At 47.4% G+C, this 21,807-nt stretch overlaps 1 protein-coding gene, 1 long non-coding RNA gene and 1 pseudogene across 3 annotated transcripts in view; all 3 read right to left on the bottom strand.

Annotated features, from left to right (window-relative positions):
* The window catches only part of Abr (ABR activator of RhoGEF and GTPase), a 198,377-nt gene extending 182,388 nt beyond the window's left edge, over positions 1 to 15,989 (bottom strand). Inside the window, exon 1 of the mRNA XM_004857092.4 lies at positions 14,692 to 15,989. Within this exon, the coding sequence (XP_004857149.1) occupies positions 14,692 to 15,712 (1,021 nt within the window). The 5' untranslated portion in view covers positions 15,713 to 15,989. The remainder of the gene's footprint in view (positions 1 to 14,691) is intronic.
* Positions 15,990 to 18,071: 2,082 nt separating this feature from the next.
* On the bottom strand, positions 18,072 to 18,275 carry LOC147823843 (U2 spliceosomal RNA; annotated as a pseudogene).
* Positions 18,276 to 18,826: 551 nt separating this feature from the next.
* Positions 18,827 to 20,857, bottom strand: LOC110344408 (uncharacterized). Of its 2 annotated transcripts, none has more exons than XR_002386986.2 (3): positions 20,490 to 20,857; positions 19,997 to 20,146; positions 18,827 to 18,984 (listed from the first exon to the last, which is right to left on the bottom strand). It is a non-coding gene; the product is annotated as an uncharacterized LOC110344408 (long non-coding RNA). The 2 variants fall into 2 exon arrangements; XR_002386987.2 differs by having other exon boundaries at positions 18,827 to 18,959; positions 20,490 to 20,854.
* Positions 20,858 to 21,807: the final 950 nt, after the last annotated feature.

Below are 21,807 nucleotides of genomic sequence, written 5' to 3'. Positions count from 1 at the left end.
TGAAGGCTCTCACCTCAGCACCAAATGCTCTGGTTCTGAAGTTGTGCGCATCACTTTCACACTCGCTGATGAGAACTAGGAAAATAGTCCCACCAGATTTCAAAGGAACCAGGAATGTAACCCTACCAATTACATCTCCAAAAAACAAAAAGGGACCAAAATATTTCATTTACAATCCTAATGACTAACATAGGTATCTATTAGTTGAGGAGAGCCTGGAGTATTTGTCCAGGTTTGAAATATCAGCCTTTTTCTGTACTGCCTACCTTCAGAACAGCACATTTCCACCAGGAAGAGGAACACAAAGTGGCAGGAATTCTCAACTGGTGAGCAGATGGACATGGTAGTACACTAGAGGGCTCAACAAAATCTTGGGGGCATGTGAAGTTTGAAAAAGGCTTTAGGCTGGGCATGGTGATACACACCATGGTAATGCCAGCCCCTAGGGGGCTGAGGCAGAGGACTGTCTGGGCTGCATAGCAAGACCCTGTCTCAAAGAACAAACCACCACAAAATCCAGGCATGGCGGCACATGCTTGTAATCCCAGCACCACTCTGGGGCAGGAGGACTGCATGCTTGGGCCCAACCTGGGCAACTTAGCAAGACTTTCAAACTAAAAAATAAAAGCCAGGTATGCTGACATACTCCTGTAATCCCAGAACTCAGAAGGTTGAGACAGGAGGATCAACATGAGTTTGAGGCCAGACTGGGCAACACAGTAAATTCAAGACCAGCCTGAACTACATAGCGAGACCCTGTCTCAAAAAACCAAAAATAAATAAATCCCAATAAAAATACAAAAGGTTGGGGCTATTGTTCAGTGTGAAGCCATGGGCTCAATCCCTACAACCATCAAAAGAAAAAGAAAAAAAAAACTTTAGGAAGAAAACCCACTATAGCTCTTGAGAATCACTCTACTCTAGAATGCTCATCAATTGGTCCTACTGGACTGGTTCAAAAAGGAGGAAAAGGAGGATAAAGAGGAGTAGATGAAGACTAACTTTTTTCTTTTCTTTTTTTTTGTACTGGGGATCGAACTCAGGACCTTGTGCTTGAGAGGCAGGTGGCGGAACCACTGAGCTAAATCCCCAGCCAGAGACTAACTTTTTTAAAACAGGAGGTGACAGAGCCAAGGATTTAGCTCAGTGGTTCCGCTGCCTTCCTTCGAAAGTGCAAGGTCCCAAGTTCGATCCCTAGTACCAAAAAAATAAATAAAATAAAAAATTGGCCCTTTTGGTCCTCTTCTGAGTCACGGAACACACACACACACACACACACACACACACACACACACACACAGGCAAACCGTTTAAAAGCAGTTGTATCACTGCTCAAATGAGAGAATGGGCAAAGTTCAGGGAAGGAAGGTGGAGTCAACACTGGGCTGGTTCTTCTCCCTCAATATTCTTTACAATGGAGACTGAAGAACTACAATTCCTAATTCCCCAGCCTCCTTAGCAGCTCAAGATGGCCATGTTAACCATTCTGGGCTAACAGTGTGACAATAGGAGTTGCTAGCCTTCCAAGGAAAGCTCTTTTTTTCTTTTTTGAACAGGGACAGCTAGCCAGGATGACCCACTTGAGTTCTTCACTCCCTTCTCCCTGAAACAGCAGCACACCTGTCAACGTAGCAGATTTCTTTTAAAACTGTGAGGTTACAATCAAGAGGACAAATATCTTCCTACCAAATAACAGGGAAGAGTCTCTAGGGTCCTTGTTACAGGAGGAAAACAAGCCCCTATCTGGCTAAGTCACTGTAGTGGTTTCCAACTGCTGCTGTTAACAAATTTTATCAAACTTAGTGGCTTAAAAAATACCAATTTAGGGCTGGGGATTTAGCTCAGTGGTTTTGCCACCTGCTGCGCAAGCACAAGGACCCAAGTTCGATCCCTGGTACCAAACAAAACCAAACCAATTTATTACCATGAGTTCTGTGGATCAGAATACAAACAAGAGTCTCACTGGGCAAAACCTCAGTGTTGCCAGGGGTTCGAGAGCATTATTTGTGTCCTTGCCTGTCCCAGCTTCTACGGGCCACTGGCTCTTTCCTTCATCTTCCAAGCCAGCAGTAAGGAGTTGAGTCCTCACACTGCATCACTCTGACTTCTTCCACCTTTTCCTCCCATTTTAAGATCTTGATTATGTCAGGCCCACCCAGATGATCCACAGTCATCTCTCCCTGTCAGTCCTTAATTTGATCTCATTTGCAAAGTCCCCTCACAGGTTCCAGAGTCTAGGATGTGGACCTCTTTTCATCCTGTTATGCTGTCTAAAGTAGCTATATAGCATGGAGGGAAGTTTTGTTATTTAGACCAAAATGCACTCCGAACTGAGACCTAGCTCCCACATCTACCTGAGGAAGGCCTAGAAGGCTTCACAGAGGAGGGAGCCTCCTAGAGATCAGAAGGATGAAGAGGGGAACCAGTCACATGGACAGTGTGGAGAGGGCATCCCAAGGAGATGAGACAGGAATGGGGGTGCACGGTATGTCCAGAAACTACACATGGCTCGGTATTGCTGGAGCGCACATATGTATGGGGTGTGGGAAGGTGGAGATGAGGATGGGACAGTTCACCTGTGGCCTGGCATATGTGCATCGAGGAGCTCAGATTTTAATTGTAGACAACAAAGTGCCACTTAAGAATGAGAGCTGGAGGTGCAAGATTTGGCTTAGGGGAAAAGAGTGATCATTTGTCTTTAATGTGGAACATAACCAGGGTCTATAGGGGAAAGGCTTCAGGCAGAACAGTCATTTTTATGGCTTGTGTTTAGATGATCCCCTAAAGCCCCTGCAAGTCACAAGTGGGGCTTTTTCTGGAATTGACTAATGGTGCAGTGCCAAGTTCAAGGGCACTAGGTTGAAGGGTGCAAGTACTACCTGCCCTAAGTAGTCTGCATAAGGTGAAAGGGGCAGAAAGACTCTGTTGAGGGCCCCTCCCTTGTTGCTTTTGTCACTTTCTGGCCACCAAGGACTGTTTCTCCTCTGCAAGTTCAGTCAGTCATGCCATCCTGCCTTGGAGCCAGCCAATTACGGACTGAAACCTCTACAAACTGTGAGCTAAATAAACCTTTCCTCCTTTAACTTTGGGTGTCAGGTATTTTGTCTCAGCAACGAGAAAGTAACTAAGTCATTGTAATGGTTTATGTTAGGGGCAATGAAATGAATGTCTAGATAGACACTCAAACATTTATTGAGCACCACCCGTGTGCCAGGTGCTGTGGCATTCCGAGACTACAAAGACGTCAAAGGTCAGAAGAAGGTCCCCTGTCCCTAGGTCAACCACAATCCAGGGCAAGAGTGAGGGGTGCTCGTGAAACTTCAAGCTTGGGACACTGTAATTCCTGCCCCAAGTCCAAGAAGTGCACACAGGTTGGGGTGAGGCCCGGAAGAACTAAAGCAGTCCTGCAGTCTAGCAATTTCACAGGCCCCAGTGCAGTGAGGGGACAGCAACAGAAGAACCCAGTGGCCCTTTTATATGTCTGTATCACCCAAATGAGCCCTGATGTCCCCTCCATGTCTGCTTCAGGTATTATAAATCACTGCACATGGTGAGTTAGAATATGGAAAGGCACTGTTTGGAGAGGACTGTGCTCAAAAATACCCCTCATGAGAAAATGAAAAAGACCTGAAATTAGGGCAGGAAATGCGGCTCATGGTAGAGCTTGCCTACCAGGTGCAAAGCCCTGGGGTTGAATGCCCAGCATCACAAAAAAACAAAGAAAAAAATAACTGAAATTAGAGAATGGTGGTAATAGCACAACTTGACAAATATACCAAAAACCATGGTTATACATTTACTTTAAAGGAATGAATTTTGTTTCTGCTTTTGTTTTTTGAGACAAGGTCTTGCTACGTAGTCCAGGTTTGCCTTGGATTCACTATGGACCCTGGGCTGGCCTCAAACTCATAACAATCTTCCTGCCTCAGGTTCCCAAGTGCTGAGATTACAGGTGTGCACCATCATTCCCAGCTAGGAATTAATTTTATAACATGTGAATTCTCTCTCAATAAAAAATAAATATTTTGGGGTTGAGACAGGATCTCACTTTGTAGTTCAGGCTGGCCTCAAACTCATATCAATCCTCCTGGCTCAGCCATCTGAGTGCTGGGATCACAGGTGTGCACCATCATGCTCAGCTTAATTAATTTTTTAAATTAGAGAAAAACAACCCTACCACTTAGCAATAAGAAACCTTGGGGTGGATACTTAGCCAGTCAGAGCTTCAGTTTCCCCATCTGCAAAATAAGAATGGTACTGCAACCTTCAGGAAACTGTTCTGAACATGAAATGTGAGAACATAGGTGAAGCACTTCACACAGTGCCTCGAAGACTGTAGGAGCTAAATATATTCTCATTCCCTCCCTCCTAGGTGCCAAGAAACTTTTTTTTTTTTTTTTTGGTACCGGGGATCGAACTTGGGTCCTTGCGCTTGCGCAGCAGGCGGCGAAGCCAATAAAGTTTTAAAAGGTCGTTTTGTTCAGCAGCTGCAAGATGTGACATGAGCTCCAGGCAAGCTCCCTTCAGAAGGTCTGGTCTCAGGCAGACAGCGCAAAAATCAAGGAGGAAGACAGAAGAGGGGCTGAAGCCGACTCGCTGCTGAGAGACTGCAGATTTTCTTTGCAGCTGCGCAGTGCAGAAATAATGAGAGTCACGTGGTATAAACACAGCTTCGCACACAGGGTGGTGAGGAAAGTCAGGTAGACTTCTGCTTCTAATACTAGGATGCCATGCTAACAGAATCTAGTGTCCAAAACAGTCACAGGGGCCCCTACACGCTGACAATAATGCAGCCCCGGTGTTTAGAGATGATCCACGCCACATCCTCGTTGCTATGGGCTCCTCAAAACCAGAACGAACCCAAAACAAACTTTACACAATGGATTTTCTAGCGAAGTACTAAGGAAGAGAAGCTCTCCCCCCCCCCCATTGGGCTTCTCATTTGTAACCATTCTAAAATCGGCCAGGTATGTATCAAGTGCTGGCCATGTCCTCAGCCCTGTGAGAGACGCCGATGTGAGAGACAGGAGCATAAACCCCAGTCCCTGCTCTTCAGGAGGCAGCCAACCTCAGCTTGAGAGCAATCCTTCATAGTAAGCGTGTAAAAGGCATCGTGCCTTGCACAAAGCAGTGGTTCTGTTGTCATTTGTGCGCTGGGTCTATGAATTAATAGAGGACACAATAATAAGACAATTGTCCCTTGTGGGGCCCACTCTGAGAACCACAAGATGGCTTGGAGTAGCTGGAAAAGACTTGTGCCAGAGGCTGCTAGTTGCCTACTCAATATCAATTCTTCCATTTTTCCTTATAACAGAGCCCCTATTTTATTTGAAGGGGCCATATGGCAAGATATCTCCCAGCCTCCCTTGTAGCTAGAGGTGGCTAAAAAGATTTGAAAAAGAGAGAGAGAGAGAGAGAGAGAGAGAGAGAGAGAGAGAGAGAGAGAGAGAGAGAGAGAGAAAGAAACTGTAAAGAAAGTGTTCCAGAAAAGTCTCTTAAAAGGTAGACCAACAACTGTCACTTGCTCTTATGCTCTTCTTTTTGCTCTTCTAATTCCTGCCTGAAATATAAATGTAATGGCTGGATCTCCATGGTCCATTTTGGACCATGAGGTAACCTTGAGACCAGAAAAGGAGAAAACCCAAAAAGTCTAAATTCCTGATCATGGAGTCACCATATTCTCCCTCAATTGCTTACCTCTGGAATTCTTTCACACAAGAGATAAATAAACCTCTGAGTTGTTTAAGCTACATTTTAGGGTTTTATCATATGCAGCAAATCCATCTTGTAACCAGTACAAGGTTCCATGGAAAAGGGAGGCCTCAGAGGAAACACTAGCTTTGTGATTGGGGAAATGAAGAAATGTCAGAAAGAGGATAGGAAAAGACACCAGCAGGAAAGAATATGAGCTGAAAGCAAGTGGGGAGAGAGAAATAAGAAGCCAGATGCTGGCTCTGCAGATGTTGGGGAAAGAGAATCTGATTGGAAAAGAACCAGGGACCACAAAGGATCAAGAAAGCTGGGCTCCCTCTGAAGGAGCAAAGCACCTCCAAACACTTTGCAAGGCTAAGACAGGAAGACTGCAAATTTGAGCCCAGCCTGGGTAACAGTAAAAAAGGAGAGAAAGAGGCAAACCTAGAGGCTTGGGGAACTTCATCACTGAGGAGATGCAAACAGTGGGCTGGGTGTAGAGCTCAGTGGTAAAGCATCACCCAGCATGCGTGAGGCCCTGGGTTTGAGTCCCAGTAGGGCAGAGTTTTACAGAAGATGCAAATTTGAGCAGTGGCTGGGTCAGCCAGGTGAAAACTCCCAGACTCAGAACAGATATAATCACAACACCGTCTAAGATCTACTCAGCACCATGCTCCTGGCCCTGTGCTATGTACTTTCCACATACTATTACCTCATTTCACAAGTCTATGAAATAGTCCTATTATTATCACACCCATGTTTTGGACAAGGAACCTGAGGGTTAGAGAAGGTCAGTAACTCCTCTAATATAAGCATCATAACCCTGCACATTGGGTGACCCAATTTTGCTGTAGTGGTAAGTCCTTTTATAAAATGAAGAAAGTGTTGGTAACCATTATTTCAAAGTCAGAAAAAAGTATGAAGATCTTGACTTTAAAACAGGAAGATTGCCGAGCATGGTGGCGCTTGCCTGTAATCCCAACACTCAGGAGGCTGAGCCAGGAGGATTGCCAAGAGTTCGAGGCTAGCCTGGCTACATAGTGAGACCTTGTCTCAAAACACCAAAAAAAAAAAAAAAAAAAAAACCCACACAGGAAGATCTAGATGGATGTGGTGGTGCACACCTATGATCTCAGCACTCTGGGAGTCTGAGGCAGAAGGATTACAGATTCAAACCCAGCCTGGGGAATTTAGCAACTTAGCAAGAACCTGTCTCAAAATAAAATAGAAAAGTAAAGGATTGCCCGGGGATTTAGCTCAGTGGTTTCGCCGCCTGCTGTGCAAGCCAAAGGACCAAGTTTGATCCCCGGTACAAAAAAAAAGTAAAAGATGGAGCTCAGTGCAAAAGCCCAGGTACTAAAATATAAATGAGTAAATTTTAAAAATCCAGAACTAAATATGCCATGTGCAGGTGCAAATTCCGTATGATGAGTGTTATCATTATGTATGCCTAAAATGTACCAATAAATGTTTTGCTATGTTAAAAAAAAAAAAGTGAAGCTAGTTGGTTTGTAAATCTTCTCCTAACCAGAAGGAAAACAGATCAGAAGAATAAGAACATTTCCAGGAACATTACATTTACTGCTTGCACGGGAGAAAAGCATGTTAAACAAACCACCCCCCACCCTCTAGCAGACCGTGAAGCACTCCTGAGGTACAGATGGGGGCAAGGATTGCAGAAGCAAGCAAACAGTGACAGAAGAACCACCTCAGCTACCAATCGGCCACAGCAAACCTCCAGCTCCTATGTCTCAAATAGTTTTTTAATATCTCTCTACAACAGGGATTGGAAAAAAAATTCTATCGTAGCTAAGGCTAAAAATTCAATACTTTGAATTAAGTTATGCAGACACATCTACTGAACACAAAGAATTCTTCCTGGAGTGACAATCTCATTAGTCATTGACTGGAAGGGGAAAAAAAATCAGGTTACAAATAAGCTAGGTAACTCAAGTACCTAGAGATTAAAAATAAAACATCTCGGGCCAGGGATTTAGCTCAGCGGCACAGTGCCTGCCTGGCAAGCATGAGGTCCTGAATTCGTTCCCTAGTACCTATAAAATAAAAAACAAAATATAAAATAAAAGAAAACGTCTCCATCAGCAACCGGGCAGGATCCAATGGCAGGGTTTCCCAAGTGGAGAAAGCTGGCCCAGGAGAGCATTAGAGGCTGGACATCAAAATTGTCACCTTCAGCCAAGAGCAGTGGCACAGGGCTGTAATTCAAGGTACTGGGGATGCTGAAGCAGAAGATTCAAAGTTCAAAGGCAGCTTCAGTATCTTAGTGATACCCTGTCCAAAATAAAATTTAAAAAGGTCTGGAGACGCAGCTCAGTAGTAGAGAGCCTGTCTAGCATGTATGAGACCCTGGGTTCAACACCCAGCACCAGAAAAATAAAAGTGTCAGCTTTGAAGACTGACCCAAGTCCACCACATGCTAACTGTGGGACTCTGGCAAGTTTCTTCACTTCTCAGTTTCAGCATCTTCATTTAGAAAATGGGACTGGTTATTTCTACCCACTGAAATAGCTGTGAGGCTGTAAGACATGATCTGCTGTCCTGTCACCATGACTTGGAAGGCTTAGAATTCCAGGCAAGAAGACTTAGGGCCCGTTGTGGTGCATGGCTGTAATTTCAGCACCCAGGAGGCTGAAGCAGGAAGATCACTGCAAGTTTGAGGCTAGCCTGAGCTACATAGTGAGCTCAAGGTCACCCTGGCCTACACAAGAAGATCTGATCTCAATAAATAAACAAACAAACAATATTTACTTTGTCATTTGAACTGAAACCAGAATATCACATGAATAGTTTCTGCCAGTCAAAAGGATGTGAGACTCTGAAAAACCACCTCCAGGTTTTGTTAGAGGAGACTATCTTGTTTGGTTTGCAAGGAGTTACAGACACACAAAGGAAACCACAGGCTGTAGAAGAGATACATAAACCCTGGGAAGAGCATGTCCCTCAGCTCCCACAGCAGGGGGTGACACAGGAGCATGACAACATATCAGGGCAAATACCAGGGTCTGCACATGCAAGCATGCCGCTGTGTGCACTTGTGCAGTGAGTGACCAGGGAGGGTGGCCTGCTCCCTGTGAGGCCAAGTCCACCCAGGAGCCCACAGGCGGGTGGCAGCCCTGATCGCTGACCCCAGCTACAGATGGCCTGGGTTCCGCTGGGGACGTTAGTGATGAGGAAGACTATAATTCATGCATATACACATGTATGCACTTTAGTCACTAAGCAAAGCCAGTGCTTTGCTAAAATCTTTAAATATTTTCTTTTCTTTTTTTTTTCAATACTGGGGACTGAACCCAGGGCCTTCACACTGAGCTACGTCTCTAGCCCGTTTTTGTGGGGTTTTTTGAGACAGGCTCTCACTAAGTTACTAAGTTGTCCAGGCTGGGCTTGACCTTGCAATCCTGCCTCAGTCTCCCAGAGTGCTGGGATTACAGGCATTGCCACCATGCCCAGCTTAAATATTTTTTTGTACTGTATTTTCTTTAAGTACTCTTAGAGATAATATTTGAGGCAGTACAGCTTGGTGTTTGAAAGCATGGACTTGGGAGCCAGACTGCCTGGGTTCAAATTCTAAGTGTCCCTTGTATCAGCTGGTAACTTTGGGCAGCACTATATAAGCTCTCTAGGCCTCTCGATTCTCACATGTAAAGTGGAAATAATAGTAGTGCCCACCCATCTCGTGAAGCTGTTGTGTGGTATAAATGAATTAATATGGATAAAATGCCCTGAACAGGAGCTGGCAAAAGTAAGTCCTTGTTTTGCTTTTCCTGCCAGAGACAGAGAAGGAGGCTTGGAAAGGCCAGTGACTGGCCCATGGCCTCACACCTGGTCAGGGCAAAGCCGGGCACAGGCCCGGGTCTGACTTTGCAGCACACACGATCCCAAAGCTGTCCTCTCCCGGCCCACCTGCACGCACACCACCACAACATCCTGCAGTCCTACCATGCCAATATGGCCTAGTCCTTCCCAGTACCAATCAGTGCTGTAAGATGAGAGAAGACACTAAGTGACCTGGTATTCTAACTCAGTTAAACTCTGATTTTGCTATCATGTATGGAAAGAAATCCTAAATATGTGTTGGTTTAGGGATCTGCCCCTCATTTAAGAGAAAATAGCTCTTTGCCAAGGACAGGAGCCCTTTCCTTTTGGATCTTTTTATGGAAAGCCTCATGGACCTATCTCCTTGAAACCCTGAGACTAAGAAAGGCAAAACCTGTTATTGCCTCATAAAACCTGCCCTTTGGTAAAGTCCTCAGGGTACAGATGATGGGTATGATCCAAAGCACAGAGGGAAAAATAGCATGAGGACCAATCCAAACAAACAGCCCCATAAGCCAAGATAACCACCCTGCCCTCGATCCTGACCAGCTGCCTGGAAGGTTCTAGAAGGAGCCAAAACAATGTTAGAAAAACATGTGTTAGAGATGACTAAACCATTTGTGACCAAGAATGATCTAAGAGTAGAAAGCTTTGGACAGTCAACTCAAAGAAAAACAACCTGTAGCACTGGTTAGTTAGCACTCCTGGGTTCTTACTATGTGCCAGCACCTGTTCAAGGCCTGTTAAGAGATAATATCCCACTTATTCCCACTGAACAACACATCCTGCCATGGTGACACACTCCTGTAATCCCAGCACTTGGGTGGCTGAGGCAGAAGGATGGCTGTGAATCTGAGGCCATCCTAGGCAACATACTGAGTTCAAGGCCAACCTGAATTTCATAACAAGACTCTGTCTCAAAAAAACAAACAATGACAGACATGGTGGTACACCATGTAATTCCAGCACTTGGGAGGCAGAGGCAGGAAGATTGCCTTCAGTTTGAGGCCCATCTGGGCTATATAGTGAGTTCAGGGCCAGCAGAACTACAAAGGAAGACCCAGTCTCAAAAAACCAAAACCTAGGGCAGGGGATTTAGCTCAGTGGTTCTGGTGCCTGCCTCACAAGTGCAAGGTCCTGAGTTCAATCCCTGGTACCAAAAAAAAAAAAAGAAAAAACCCAAAACCAAAACAACAACAACAAAAAAACCCCAGTATGGTATAGGTAGTGGTTATTAGCTCCATTTTACAGAGAGGAAAATGAGACACAGAAAATTCAAATAACTTCTCCCAGAGCCACACAAGAAGTAAGATTCAAAAACCATGGTCTTAATGTTTTCAAACCTTTCTGTTCAGTTCACAGCAAGAAATACATTTTCCATCAGCACTCAGTATATATTCTCGCATATATAATTCAAGCAAATTTATTAGTTTTTGTTTTGTTTTGTTTTGGTTTTTGGTATTGGGGATTGAACTCGGGACTTTGCGCTTCCAAGGCAGGCGCTGGAACCACTGAGCTAAATCCCTGGCCCTCAAGCAAATTTATTTTTATTTTATTTGTTTTTTGGGGGTTTTTTTTGGTACCAGGGATCAAACTCGGGTCCTTGCACTTGTGCAGCAGGCAGCGAAACCACTGAGCTAAATCCCTGGCCCTGTTTGTTTGTTTTAAAAGATAGTGTCTTGCTATGTAGTTCAGGAGGGCTGTGAATTCACTGTGTAGCCCAGGCTGGCTTCAACCTAGTGGCAATACTCCTGCCTAAGCCTCTTGAGTCCTGGGATTACAAGTATGTACCACCCATACCCAGCAACAAAATTTTAAAACAGAGTAATACTCACCTTAGCATGCCCAATGCACTCTGATGATGTTGTTTTCCCAGTACGAGAGATTAAACCCAATGGTACTCTACCACTGAGCTATATTTCCAGCCTTTTTTATTTTTGAGGGAGTCTTGCTAAGTTACACAGGCTGGCCTCTCAAATTTGCAATCCTCCTGGGCCAGGGAGGATTTAGCTCAGTGGTTCTGCCACCAGCATCGCAAGCAAGGTTCCAAGTTCGATCCCCGTTACCAAAAAAAAAAAAAATACAATCCTCCTGCCTCAGCCTCCCAAGTAGCTAGGATAAGTGGTGTGCCACTATACCCAGCTACTTTTCTTTTGTTTTGATGCTAAGTATTAAACCCAGAGATAGGACCGGGGATTTAGCTCAGTGGTTCTGTCGCCTGCCTTGCAAGTGCAAGGACCTGAGTTTGATCCCTGATACCAAAAAAAAAAGAAAAGAAAAAAGGAAAAAAGAACGCAAAAACCCGGGGCTCACACTCACTAAGTATGGTCTCTATCACTGAGCTACATCCCCAGGCCTGATTTTCTATTCTATTCCATCGCATTAAAAACATACATCACTCAGCCAGCATGGTGGCACACACCTGTAATCCCAGCACTCAGGAGGCTGAGGCAGAACAGCTTCAAGTTTGAGCCCAGCCTGGGCTATATAGTGAGTTCAAAGCCAGCTTGGACTACATAGCAAGAACCTGTCTCAATGATAGCCACAGTGGTACACACCTGTAATCCCAGCACTCAGGAGGCTGAGACAGGAGGATTTCCATGAGTTTCAGGCCAGCCTGGGCAATATAGTGAGTTTAAGGCCAGGCTGGACTACATGGCGAGACCCTGTCTCAAAAAAACCACCACCAAAACAAAAACAGAAACAAACAAACCAAAAAAAAACCTGTCTCAAAAAAAAAGAAATATCACTCAACAAATACTTTGGAACACATAATACTATATATGCTAGACAACATCCCAAACTTTGGGTACATCAGTAAATGGAAGAGACAAAAATCTCTGCTCTCCTGAAGCTCACATTTCTCCAAAGAAAGAAAGTGAATCAGATCCATATGCAAAACTGTAGCATCTGAGGTGGTAATCTGATGAGTGCTATGGAGAAAATTAAGCTGGGAAGGCCAAGGGTAGCCAAGGAAGACCTCAGGATGCTTTCAGGGACTGCTACACTAATTCCACTGGGTTATCACCTGCAGTGTGAACACCTCCATCCTTAATTGGTTCACACTAATGCCTCCCTGTGTTTGAAGGCTCTGTGTCCTACCGTATGCGAGTTCTGTGCACATGCATGTGCGGGTCAATATGCATATACATGTATGTGCACATATGTTTGTATGTGCATGTGCACCAGCATCTACTTGCTCACTGAGAGGTTTTGAAGACACCAGGGGCTCCACATGCAGCTGTGCAGGAGTTCCCTACACAAGCTTACCCTGCGGAGAGGGTCCGGAATGGAGCCTGAAATACAGCCCTGGCACCACTAGTCAAAGCCACGAGTGCCACATGTGTAACCTGGCTGTAGTCTTCAGTCCAGAGGAAGGAGAACCTGTGTATTATTGGTCTCCCCAGAAGGGGCACCTTTTGCAATTTGATAGCCCAAGGGTGGTGCTGGATTCTAATGTGCATCAAAATGCCCTATGTGCTAGAATGACCTTGGGGAGAGGAGACGACTCCAGGAATTAAAAATCATTCCCAGGGGAAAATGCAGTACACTAGGCACACCTGACAGAGTGACTAATGTGGGGGACAGGGGACTGGAGCCAACTCTGAAGCAGCTGGAGCCACTTGGGTAGCCTCCATTGAAGGCATTTGAAACTTGGCACCAGAGTGAAATCTTCAGACTCTTGCTTTAAGTTAAGGGGGAAAATAATAAATGTTACTAGCATGGGTGGCAAAAGCATTACCTATGGGAAAAGCAGCCAATCTCTGCTAATGAATAAGTGTAATTGATCAAAACAGATGACTCAATGGACCTTCCAAATGTGCTTTTAGCAGAGTAGACAGTTTTTTTATTCAAATGCAAACTCAAATAAGATCTAATAATGGAGATTTTGGAACAATCCCAGCATCGGTATTTTCTTCTTTCTTTTTTTCTTTTTCTCTTTTACTGAGCAGCAAGGCATCTTAAGCTCCTGGCTGCATCAACTGCCAATGGATGGTTTCCATGTGGCTGAGGGGACCCCCAAGACTGGCCAGATGTAGCAAAGGGCAGTCACATGCCACCCCACACCCCCATCTGACCTTTCCTCCTTACCCCACTTCTACTCCCTGACTTATGAAGAGCTGGGCAGCCCTTCGATTCATATAATCATGTTTTTCAACAAAGATTTCTTGACCACTGTGTGCTGACCACCATAAGGGGATTCAAAGATGCTAGGACCAGGCCCTGTCCTCAGCAAAGAGGGAAGATATGGAGGCAAACAGATGAAAGAAGCCTCAGCTCACCTGGACAAGCATTTAATCTTTCTGGACTTCAGTGTCCTCCTTTATCGAGTGAAGGTGCTAGACTAGACAGGACTTCAGGGCACCAGGCCAGCTGAAAACTGTGATCCTAAGCCTTTCCCTTTCTCTCAGGCTTCCAGGCTCCTTGGAAGCTCACAGACCCAGAGTGGTCTTCTAGGAAAGAAGAGTGAGCCAAGGAGACGTAGTGAGCATCATGTACCCTTTCCTCAGCAAGTCTGGTTCCAGCACCAGATGCAGGGTGGTGCCCAGTGTTCTGCATTTTCCCCTGGGAGTGATTTTTCTGTGAGCGGTCTCCCCTCCCCAAGGACACTCTAGCACAGAGGGCAGCTTGATGCAAATTAGAATCCAGCACCACCCCTGGGCTATCAAATTGCAAAAGGGGGTCCCTCTGGGGTCAAGGTAAGTTTAGAAAAGAAAATGGAAGATTTAGTCTTCTGTGCCAAGGAATCTGGGGGAAAAGGAGAGTCACTGGAGTTTAATGCACAAGAGGCCATCAGGGCGGTACAAAGAAATCTGACAAACCCGAGGAAGCGCTGAGGGTGGGGGTGGGATGTGAGTTGCAATAGTCAGAGCAGAAAGGCTGAGGCTGGACGTAAGAGGTTTCTCCCTCGGTCTGGCCAGGCACCCCATTCCATCACCCCCTCATCGCGATCATGCTTATTGTCAAGGGCTTGCCCAAGCCCAAGATTCAATCTTACTCTCTTTTTAAAGTTCCACAAGTGGCTTTAAAGTAGAGGCAGAGCTCATCTCCCTTCTTCCCAGGTGCTTGAGGTTAAACAGGACCACCAAGGTCTGCCCGGAAGGGGTGCTAGCACCCGGAAGGATGCGTGGGGCGGGGATCTAGAGGGACAGATGCGCCTACCTGCAGAGGAGCCGTCCTCGTGGTCTGAACTGTTGCGGCTGCAGTCGCTGCCTCTCTCTGGAGAGCTGTGACTGGGCGAGTCCCGCTCTGGCACACGCAGGAACCTCTTGCGCCCCCAATAGGGAAAGTGCTCGCGGGCCCCGCGCCTGGGGGGCTCATCCTCAGGCAGGAGGGAGGCCCGACCTTCCTTGGTCTCCACCTCCAGCTCTAGGTCTCGGCTCGGGTGCCGCTGCCGCCGGCACCCGGGTATCAGATGCATCCAGCGGTGGGGGCTGGATGCCCGCGCCGGCTTCTCCGCCTCATCACGGGCCCCAAACCGATAGGGGGCCACCACCAAGTGGTTAAGGACGAATTTCTCGTTCAAATCCACCATCTCGAAGTCGTGGTCACTGCTGTCGCCCCCATCGTCCGCACCGGAGGCATTTGGCTCGCCCTCTTCCGAGCCCCGGCCCTCCCGGGTCCCCAAGGATCGCTCTTTTCCCGGCGCGTGGGAAACAGGGCCCTCGCGGCTGGGGGTCGCGCAGTCCTCCCCGGGCCTGAAGAGGAGGCGAGGTTGCAGCAGCTGCTGGTGGATGACGGCCGTCAAGCTGAGCACCGCGCCCCCTCCCTCCGCCACTCGGGGCCCAGGGGGAAGGTCCAGGCACAAGTAGGGGTTCTGCTCGGCCTTCCCCGCCACCTCCCGGTCGGGGCGCTCGGGATCCGGGCCGTCTCCGCTGCCGCCCGCTGAGCCCTCCTTCTGGCCGGCGGGGACAGGATCCTCCTCCGAGGGTCCCCCGCTGCCGCCGTCTCCGCCCTCCGCGCGCCCGCGGCCTTGGTCCAGCTTCTCTCCGGCCAGGGCGGTCTCCAGGTACGAGACTTTGAACTTCTCTTCGGCCAACACTTGTTGCAGCCGCTTTAGGTTAAGTTTGCAGCGCTCCAGCTCGCGCTCCATGTCCAGCACCGACTCCAGCCTCATGACTGGAGCCTGCTCTCCGGGGAACTCGGCCTGCCAGTGGCGCTCGAACTCCTCTGGGTCCCACATGCTGGGCGTCCAGTCGGGCTACCCCGGGCCGGGCTTCTCCGCGCCGCCGCCGAGTGGTGTTGCCGGGCCCGCTCCGGGAAGCCTGCGCCGGCGCAGTCACCAGTCCGTCGCTTCAGCGCCGATGAGAAAAAGAGGGTAAAAAATAAAGTTTTTTCCCTTCCGCCTTGGTGCTTTTTTCTTTTTTCTTATGGGTTTCGCCTCCCTGACGTAAGCAACCAGCCGCCCGCGGCGGAGGCGGGCTCGGAGCCCGAGGTCTGCAGCCCAGCAGCGGGGCCGGGCGCCCCGCGGGCTCTGGCTCCTGCGAGCCGCGGCGGGGGCGGAGCCTCGGTGGGGCCTGGCCAGGGCCCGCGAGCGCGCTGGGGGAGCTGTGCAGGGGGTCTGGCGAGGGTCACCGAGTGGAGGGCCCGCGGTCCTGCCCCTCAGAGGCGCCGGCGATATCCGGCGCCTGCAGCAGAAGGGCCAGTTCGCGTCTTCCCTGCCCGGGTTACTGCGCAGCTCCCGCCGGGGCGCGCGGTCCGCGCCCCCTCACTGCACCCAAGCGCGGGGCCGCGCGGCCGGGGGGAGTCAGGGTGAGCGAGCGAGCCAGCGAGCACGCGGGGGCGCCCTGGGCCGCGAGCCAGTCTCCCGCCGCCCGTCTCCCCGCAGCCTCGCCTGCCCAATCAGGGCAGGTGTCCAGAAGCGACGAGGAAACGGTGCGAGAAAGGCGTGAGGCGCGGCGGCGAGGGCAGGTGTCGAAGTTCCGCAGGCTGCGGATCTGCAGCGTTGCCCTGCGCAGGAATTTATCAAGAGACAGCAGTTTCATCCAAAGCTGGGGATAAAACTTTGGTTTCTCAGTTCCTCTAAACGTTCTCTCCTCTGCTCACTAGAGTTTTTTTGAGAAGTAGGCAAGGGTGCCGCTTCCATGTGGCTCTGGGGAGCTCAGGTGACTTAAAAGCTGAGGCCATTCCCGTGACACTGAATTAAACCGTGCGTGAGTGCAGGGGCCTAGACCTAGCAGAGCACCCTTCACTCCACCTCATTTTATAGCTTCCCCTAGGGAGGAAGGGAAACTGGGAGCTGGGAAGAGGTGCGTGGGAGGCTGGCTGGGTCTCCAGCTTCGTCCGCCCCTTCACCTGACTGCGCTGCTCTTTTCCTTCCTTTCCTCCTTGCCAAGGTGCTGCCTGAGGTCACCGCCTGCCTGCCAAGGGCCCCTGATGAATTGTCTCCTGCTTGCTGGGAGAGAGTTTCTTCAAAGATGAGGAAATTGACACTCTTAAGAGGGGAAGTGATTTGGTAGCTGGAATTTCTCTCTTCCCTTTGCCCTTTGGGGACTGGAGCTAAACTCCAGAGACCTGCCACTCACCTGTCATCTGAGCCATTGACACAAACCATCCTCTACACTTTGCAGTCACCTTCAATTCACGCCAGGATAAAAGAAAGACATTTCTTCTGAACTATTGCCAATTCTTTGGCTCAAAACTCTTACAGACTTCCTTGCGTGACACAGGAGCCCTAGCTGGTCTGGTCTCTATCCAGCTATTTGCCTTCCTCCTATATTTCGGCCTTATTAACTTAATGCTGTCTCCAAGGACCTAGCTTTTTTTTTTTTTTTTTTTTTTTAGTTATTTGAAACAGGGTCTCACTTTGCAGTTCAGGGTGGCCTTGATTTCATTATGGAGGCCAGGCTGGTCTGTGGAACTCCAAATGATTCTCCTGTCTCAGCCTCCAGAGTCCTGGGATTACAAGCATGCACCACCATGCCCAGCTCCTAGCTTGTTTTCTGTGTGCCTTTTCGTCTTGGAACTCCTGTTTTCCCCCTGCACACATACAAAGCTCCATGCAGCCTGGGGACCTCCGCTGGTGAGATGACTTTTCCGGCTCCTCCCCTTCTTGTTTGTATCACCTCTTGTTTGTATCCTTGCTTGTCTTTCATTGTTTGCCTTCCTTCCACTTTATTATAGTTATTAGTGACACCTTTTGTTTCCTCTAAGAACCGTGCAAGGACAGGGATTATGTCTTTCCACTCTATGCTGCTTCTTGGAAAGAGTGTCATAGAGATGATTGAAAACTGTTGAAGGAAAAAGTGAATGAAGGTATGAATGAATGAACAAAAAGATGAATGCATCCCCCACCTTGCCAATCCTGCTATACATTCAGAACTAGGGCAGATGTACTTCCCCCAGAGGCTTTTTGACTCTGGAATTCCTATCTTGCCTGTCTATAATTACTCATTTTACTACTATCCCTTCTTCATTTTCTTTTTCTTGTTTTTTTATAACTTAGTGTTCCACTGGATGAATCATCACAGTGTTTGTCTTTATGCCAGACTGCTGTAGGGAAATAGATATGTTTTAAAATACACTAACTGAAGTAGGGCGTGGTAGCACATGCTTGTAGTCCCAGCACCCAGGAGGCTGAGGCATGAGGATCACCAGGAGTTTGAGGCCAGCCTAAACTACATAGTGAGTTCAAGGCCAGTCTGAACTACATAGCAAGACCCCGTCTCAAAAAAAAAAAAAAAAGAACAAAAATCCCAAAATAAATTTTACTACACTTGATCTTAGCCAAAAGGCCGAGAAGCAATCCAAAATAAATTTTAAAATGACATTAATTGAGTATTCCCCAGTTTGAGTGATTTCTCAGTCCTTCACCTAGTTCCCCAGTCTGCTTTCTCTCCCTCCTTGGCTCCATACTTTGAAGCCCCAGAGGCCACCATAACCTCCTCTACCAGGAAGGACTGAGGAGCCCCCAGTGCCTATAACCAGCCAGTGTGTCCATCAAATGTAGTCTGCAGGCATCATGGCCTCTGTTGAGATTTCAGAAGGGGAGAGAAAACGCAGCCCAGCAGTGATGGATGGCTCTAGTCTATAGCCTATTGATCGGAAGATCTTTCAGTATGTATATTTAAATGCACAAAGAAAAAGAAAATTATAAGTTACTATGATCATCCATTTCTCAATGTGTAAGTTCCCTGGGAGGGTCATTTCAACTCTGTCCTTTAATTAAAGCAGTGGTATGATTCCCCTTTGGCCCAAGGAAGTTGTTACCAAAACCACTAATTTTTCCCAGCAGGACCAATATAGCTGGAACTGCTAGCATACATCTTCTGTAAACAGATCCCAGGAGCAGCCTTCATTGTCTCCAGCTGGTGGATAGTTCAGCTTTATTACTTGGTTTCGGGTTATCATGAGGACAGAGCAGGGTGGCTGACATTTATGGAGTCCACATTTCTAGTTGTCACATGTCTTTGATCTCATCTAATTCCTCACTAGAATGCATAAAGAAGGTTGCCACTTCAGAAAGAGAAATGGAAGGCCAAAGAGGTTAGAGGTCACACAGCGAGTCTGCTGGATTCTAAAAGCCAGCAGCTTTGCTGGGTGTGGCCCATGTGCATCTGTCATTCATTCATTCATTCATTCAGTAAATATTTGTTGAGCACCTCTGAGGTGCCAGGGCCAGGCAAATTAAACTTAAACTTTGTAGCCTGACATATCTCTCTCTTCACAGTGGATCTCCTGACCCCAGCCTACTTTTCCAACACCATTTCCTGAATTTGTTCTGCTTGCAGCACCCATTCAGTCCCCAACCTGAGTGACCCTCTGCAGAAGGTGCCTTTTGTGTCCCATGGTGTCTGCCCTTGGCCCATCTGGATATCTGCTGCAGCTTCAGTGGACAGTTCCCATGGGCACTGGGTCTCACCTCAAGCTGCTGACACCTCACTAGTTGCCATTTTTCTGCCTTAAGGGCCTTTTATCAAAGTCACCAAGCTCTCAAGAGCAGCTCAGATGGAAACTTCCAAGGGGGAAGTTAATCCTCCCCTAAGGGGATCCCATGGCTAGCAGATATAGGCACATACTTATCCCAGCTACTTAGGAGGCTGGGGCAGGGGAGTTGTAAGTTCAAGGCAAACCTGGGTTAACAGTGAGACCCTATCTCAAAAAAACAAAAACAAACCCAGGTATGGTGGCCTAAGGCAGAAGAATCTCCATGAGATCAAGGCCAGCCTGGGCTATATAGTGAGACCCTGTCTCAAAAAAAAAAAAAAAGAAAGGAAGGAAGGAAGGAAGAATAGGGCCGGAGATTTAGCTCAGTGGTGCCACCGCCTGCCTTGCAAGTGCAAGGTCCCCAGTTTGATCCCTGTACCAAAAAATAAAAAATAAAAAATAAAAAAGGAAGGATATATCTCAGTGGTAGAGGGTTTGCCTAGAATGCATGAGGCCCTGAGTTTTATCCCCAGCACCACACACACACACACACACACACACACACACACACACACACACACAAAGTGCCCCAGGCTCCTACCTTTGGAGGCCCTTTTGTTTTTTGTTATTGAGGATGAAACTTAGGATCTTGCACTTGCAAGGCAAGCGTGGTTCGAGGCGTGCATAGTGCCACTGAGCTAAATCCCCAGCCACTGGAGGCCCTTTATGATTTCTGATGCGTATTTTATACCTGTTGCTCAGGGATCAACAGAAATGAGCCCCAGTTCCTCACAACAGGAAGTGAGAACCAGGTAAATGAGAACCAGTCAACAAGGACTCTCTATGGACTTTCTCTTGTCTGCCTGTCTCCCTTTCTCCTGCCTCCTGGGACAACATCTCAAATAAAATATTTGTACCAGGTCTTTGTCTCAGCTTCTGCTTTTCCCCCCACTGACCATCCAAAAACACTCTCCAAAGTCCCCAGGCCCTCTCTGATGTAGCCACAATGACACTTCACCATTTTTCCCAGTCCTTCCTTGCTCTCTCACACTTGTTTCACACTGCTGCTTCCTCCTCTCCCTGGGGAGACTTACACCAGTCAGATCCCAGCTCACTTGTTACTTTCTGTCTGAAACATGCCCTTCCTCAGGTCCAGTTAGGCATGACTGCCTACAGCAGCCATACGTTAGTCCCAGTGAGAGAGGCAACCACCCCTTCATATGGAATTGGGCAACTATGGATTAACTGTGTTATTTGGCAGCTATGGATTAACTAGGTGACAATGCTCTTTGTAGAACGTACCTGAGTAGCCATGACAACTTCTGTAATCTGTCACCAAAGGAGCGTAACAGACTCAGAAAGTCCTGTCAGAACTCTGCTCTCCCCCTACATACACACCTGCTGCTCTGCTTGTGTAAATCCTGCTTGCTATAGTCCCAGGGAAAACTCCATTGAAAGTAAGCCTTGTAGATGTAAAAAGAAGAATATAAAGAAGAACAAACTTCTACTCGGGGCTCTGGAGACTGACGAAAGTCACTTGCTGAGCTGCCACCATTAAAAGCTGCTTTTTGCTCCTATCTTCGTGTTAAGAGTGGTCTGTCTGGGGTCCTCACAATTTCCTGCTTCACCAGCATTGGTCACACCAGCACTGATCACTCTGTAATTCCATGGCTGTTCACTTCCTTAAGCGTCCCTGGACTATAAGGATAAGATACTCCTGGCCAGCTGGCACTGTTTATTCCTCTCACTGCCCCAGTACCTAACAAGGTGCAGAGCAGAGTCAGTGCCTAGTACTTTCTGCTGAGGGAATGAATGAATAATGAACAAGTCAGTGAAAGTTTATTACTCATCTAGTCTCTTTGGACCTCAAAACCATCTCAAAACAGAACCACTGTTATCCAATGGGCAAAGTGGGAAGATACCTTTGAAGGCCATGCTGCTAAGAACTCTTATCTTTAAAAGAATTCCTTTGCATTAACAAGGAGGCATCTAAAAAATGCACAATTTGACTCTCAGTCATTTACACTTCCTTCTGCCTTGCTTTCCTCATTGTTATCTGAGTTCAGAAGGAAAGGGCTGGGTGGGGGAGGAGAATGAAAGCAGAGAGTAGTCAGAAGGAGGCTACCTGGAAGGAGTGGGGCTGGGATCTGAGTGCTGAAGGTGTAAACACAGAAATCAAACTCCTCCCTTTGAGTACCTTGTTCACAGGCTTTACTTTTCTAAGGCAAAGGTTCTCCTGGCCACAGATGAGAATTAGCTGGGCGAGCTTGTCAGACTACTCTTGGGCTTCCTCCATTATCAGTTCTTTCAGAATCTTGGGAATGGGGCCCCATATCTAGATTTTATTTATTTCTAGCTTTATTGAGGCATAGTACAATAAAATTCAGTTGTTTAAGTGTATAAATTTGATTA

Source organism: Heterocephalus glaber, unplaced genomic scaffold (genome assembly GCF_053883595.1).
Source record: "Heterocephalus glaber isolate CG9 unplaced genomic scaffold, H.glaber_assembly_v1.0 deba00001564, whole genome shotgun sequence".
NCBI classification, from domain to species: Eukaryota; Metazoa; Chordata; class Mammalia; order Rodentia; family Bathyergidae; genus Heterocephalus; species Heterocephalus glaber.
Note: the sequence above shows the minus strand (reverse complement) of the source record. Positions and strands in the feature narration are given on the sequence as shown.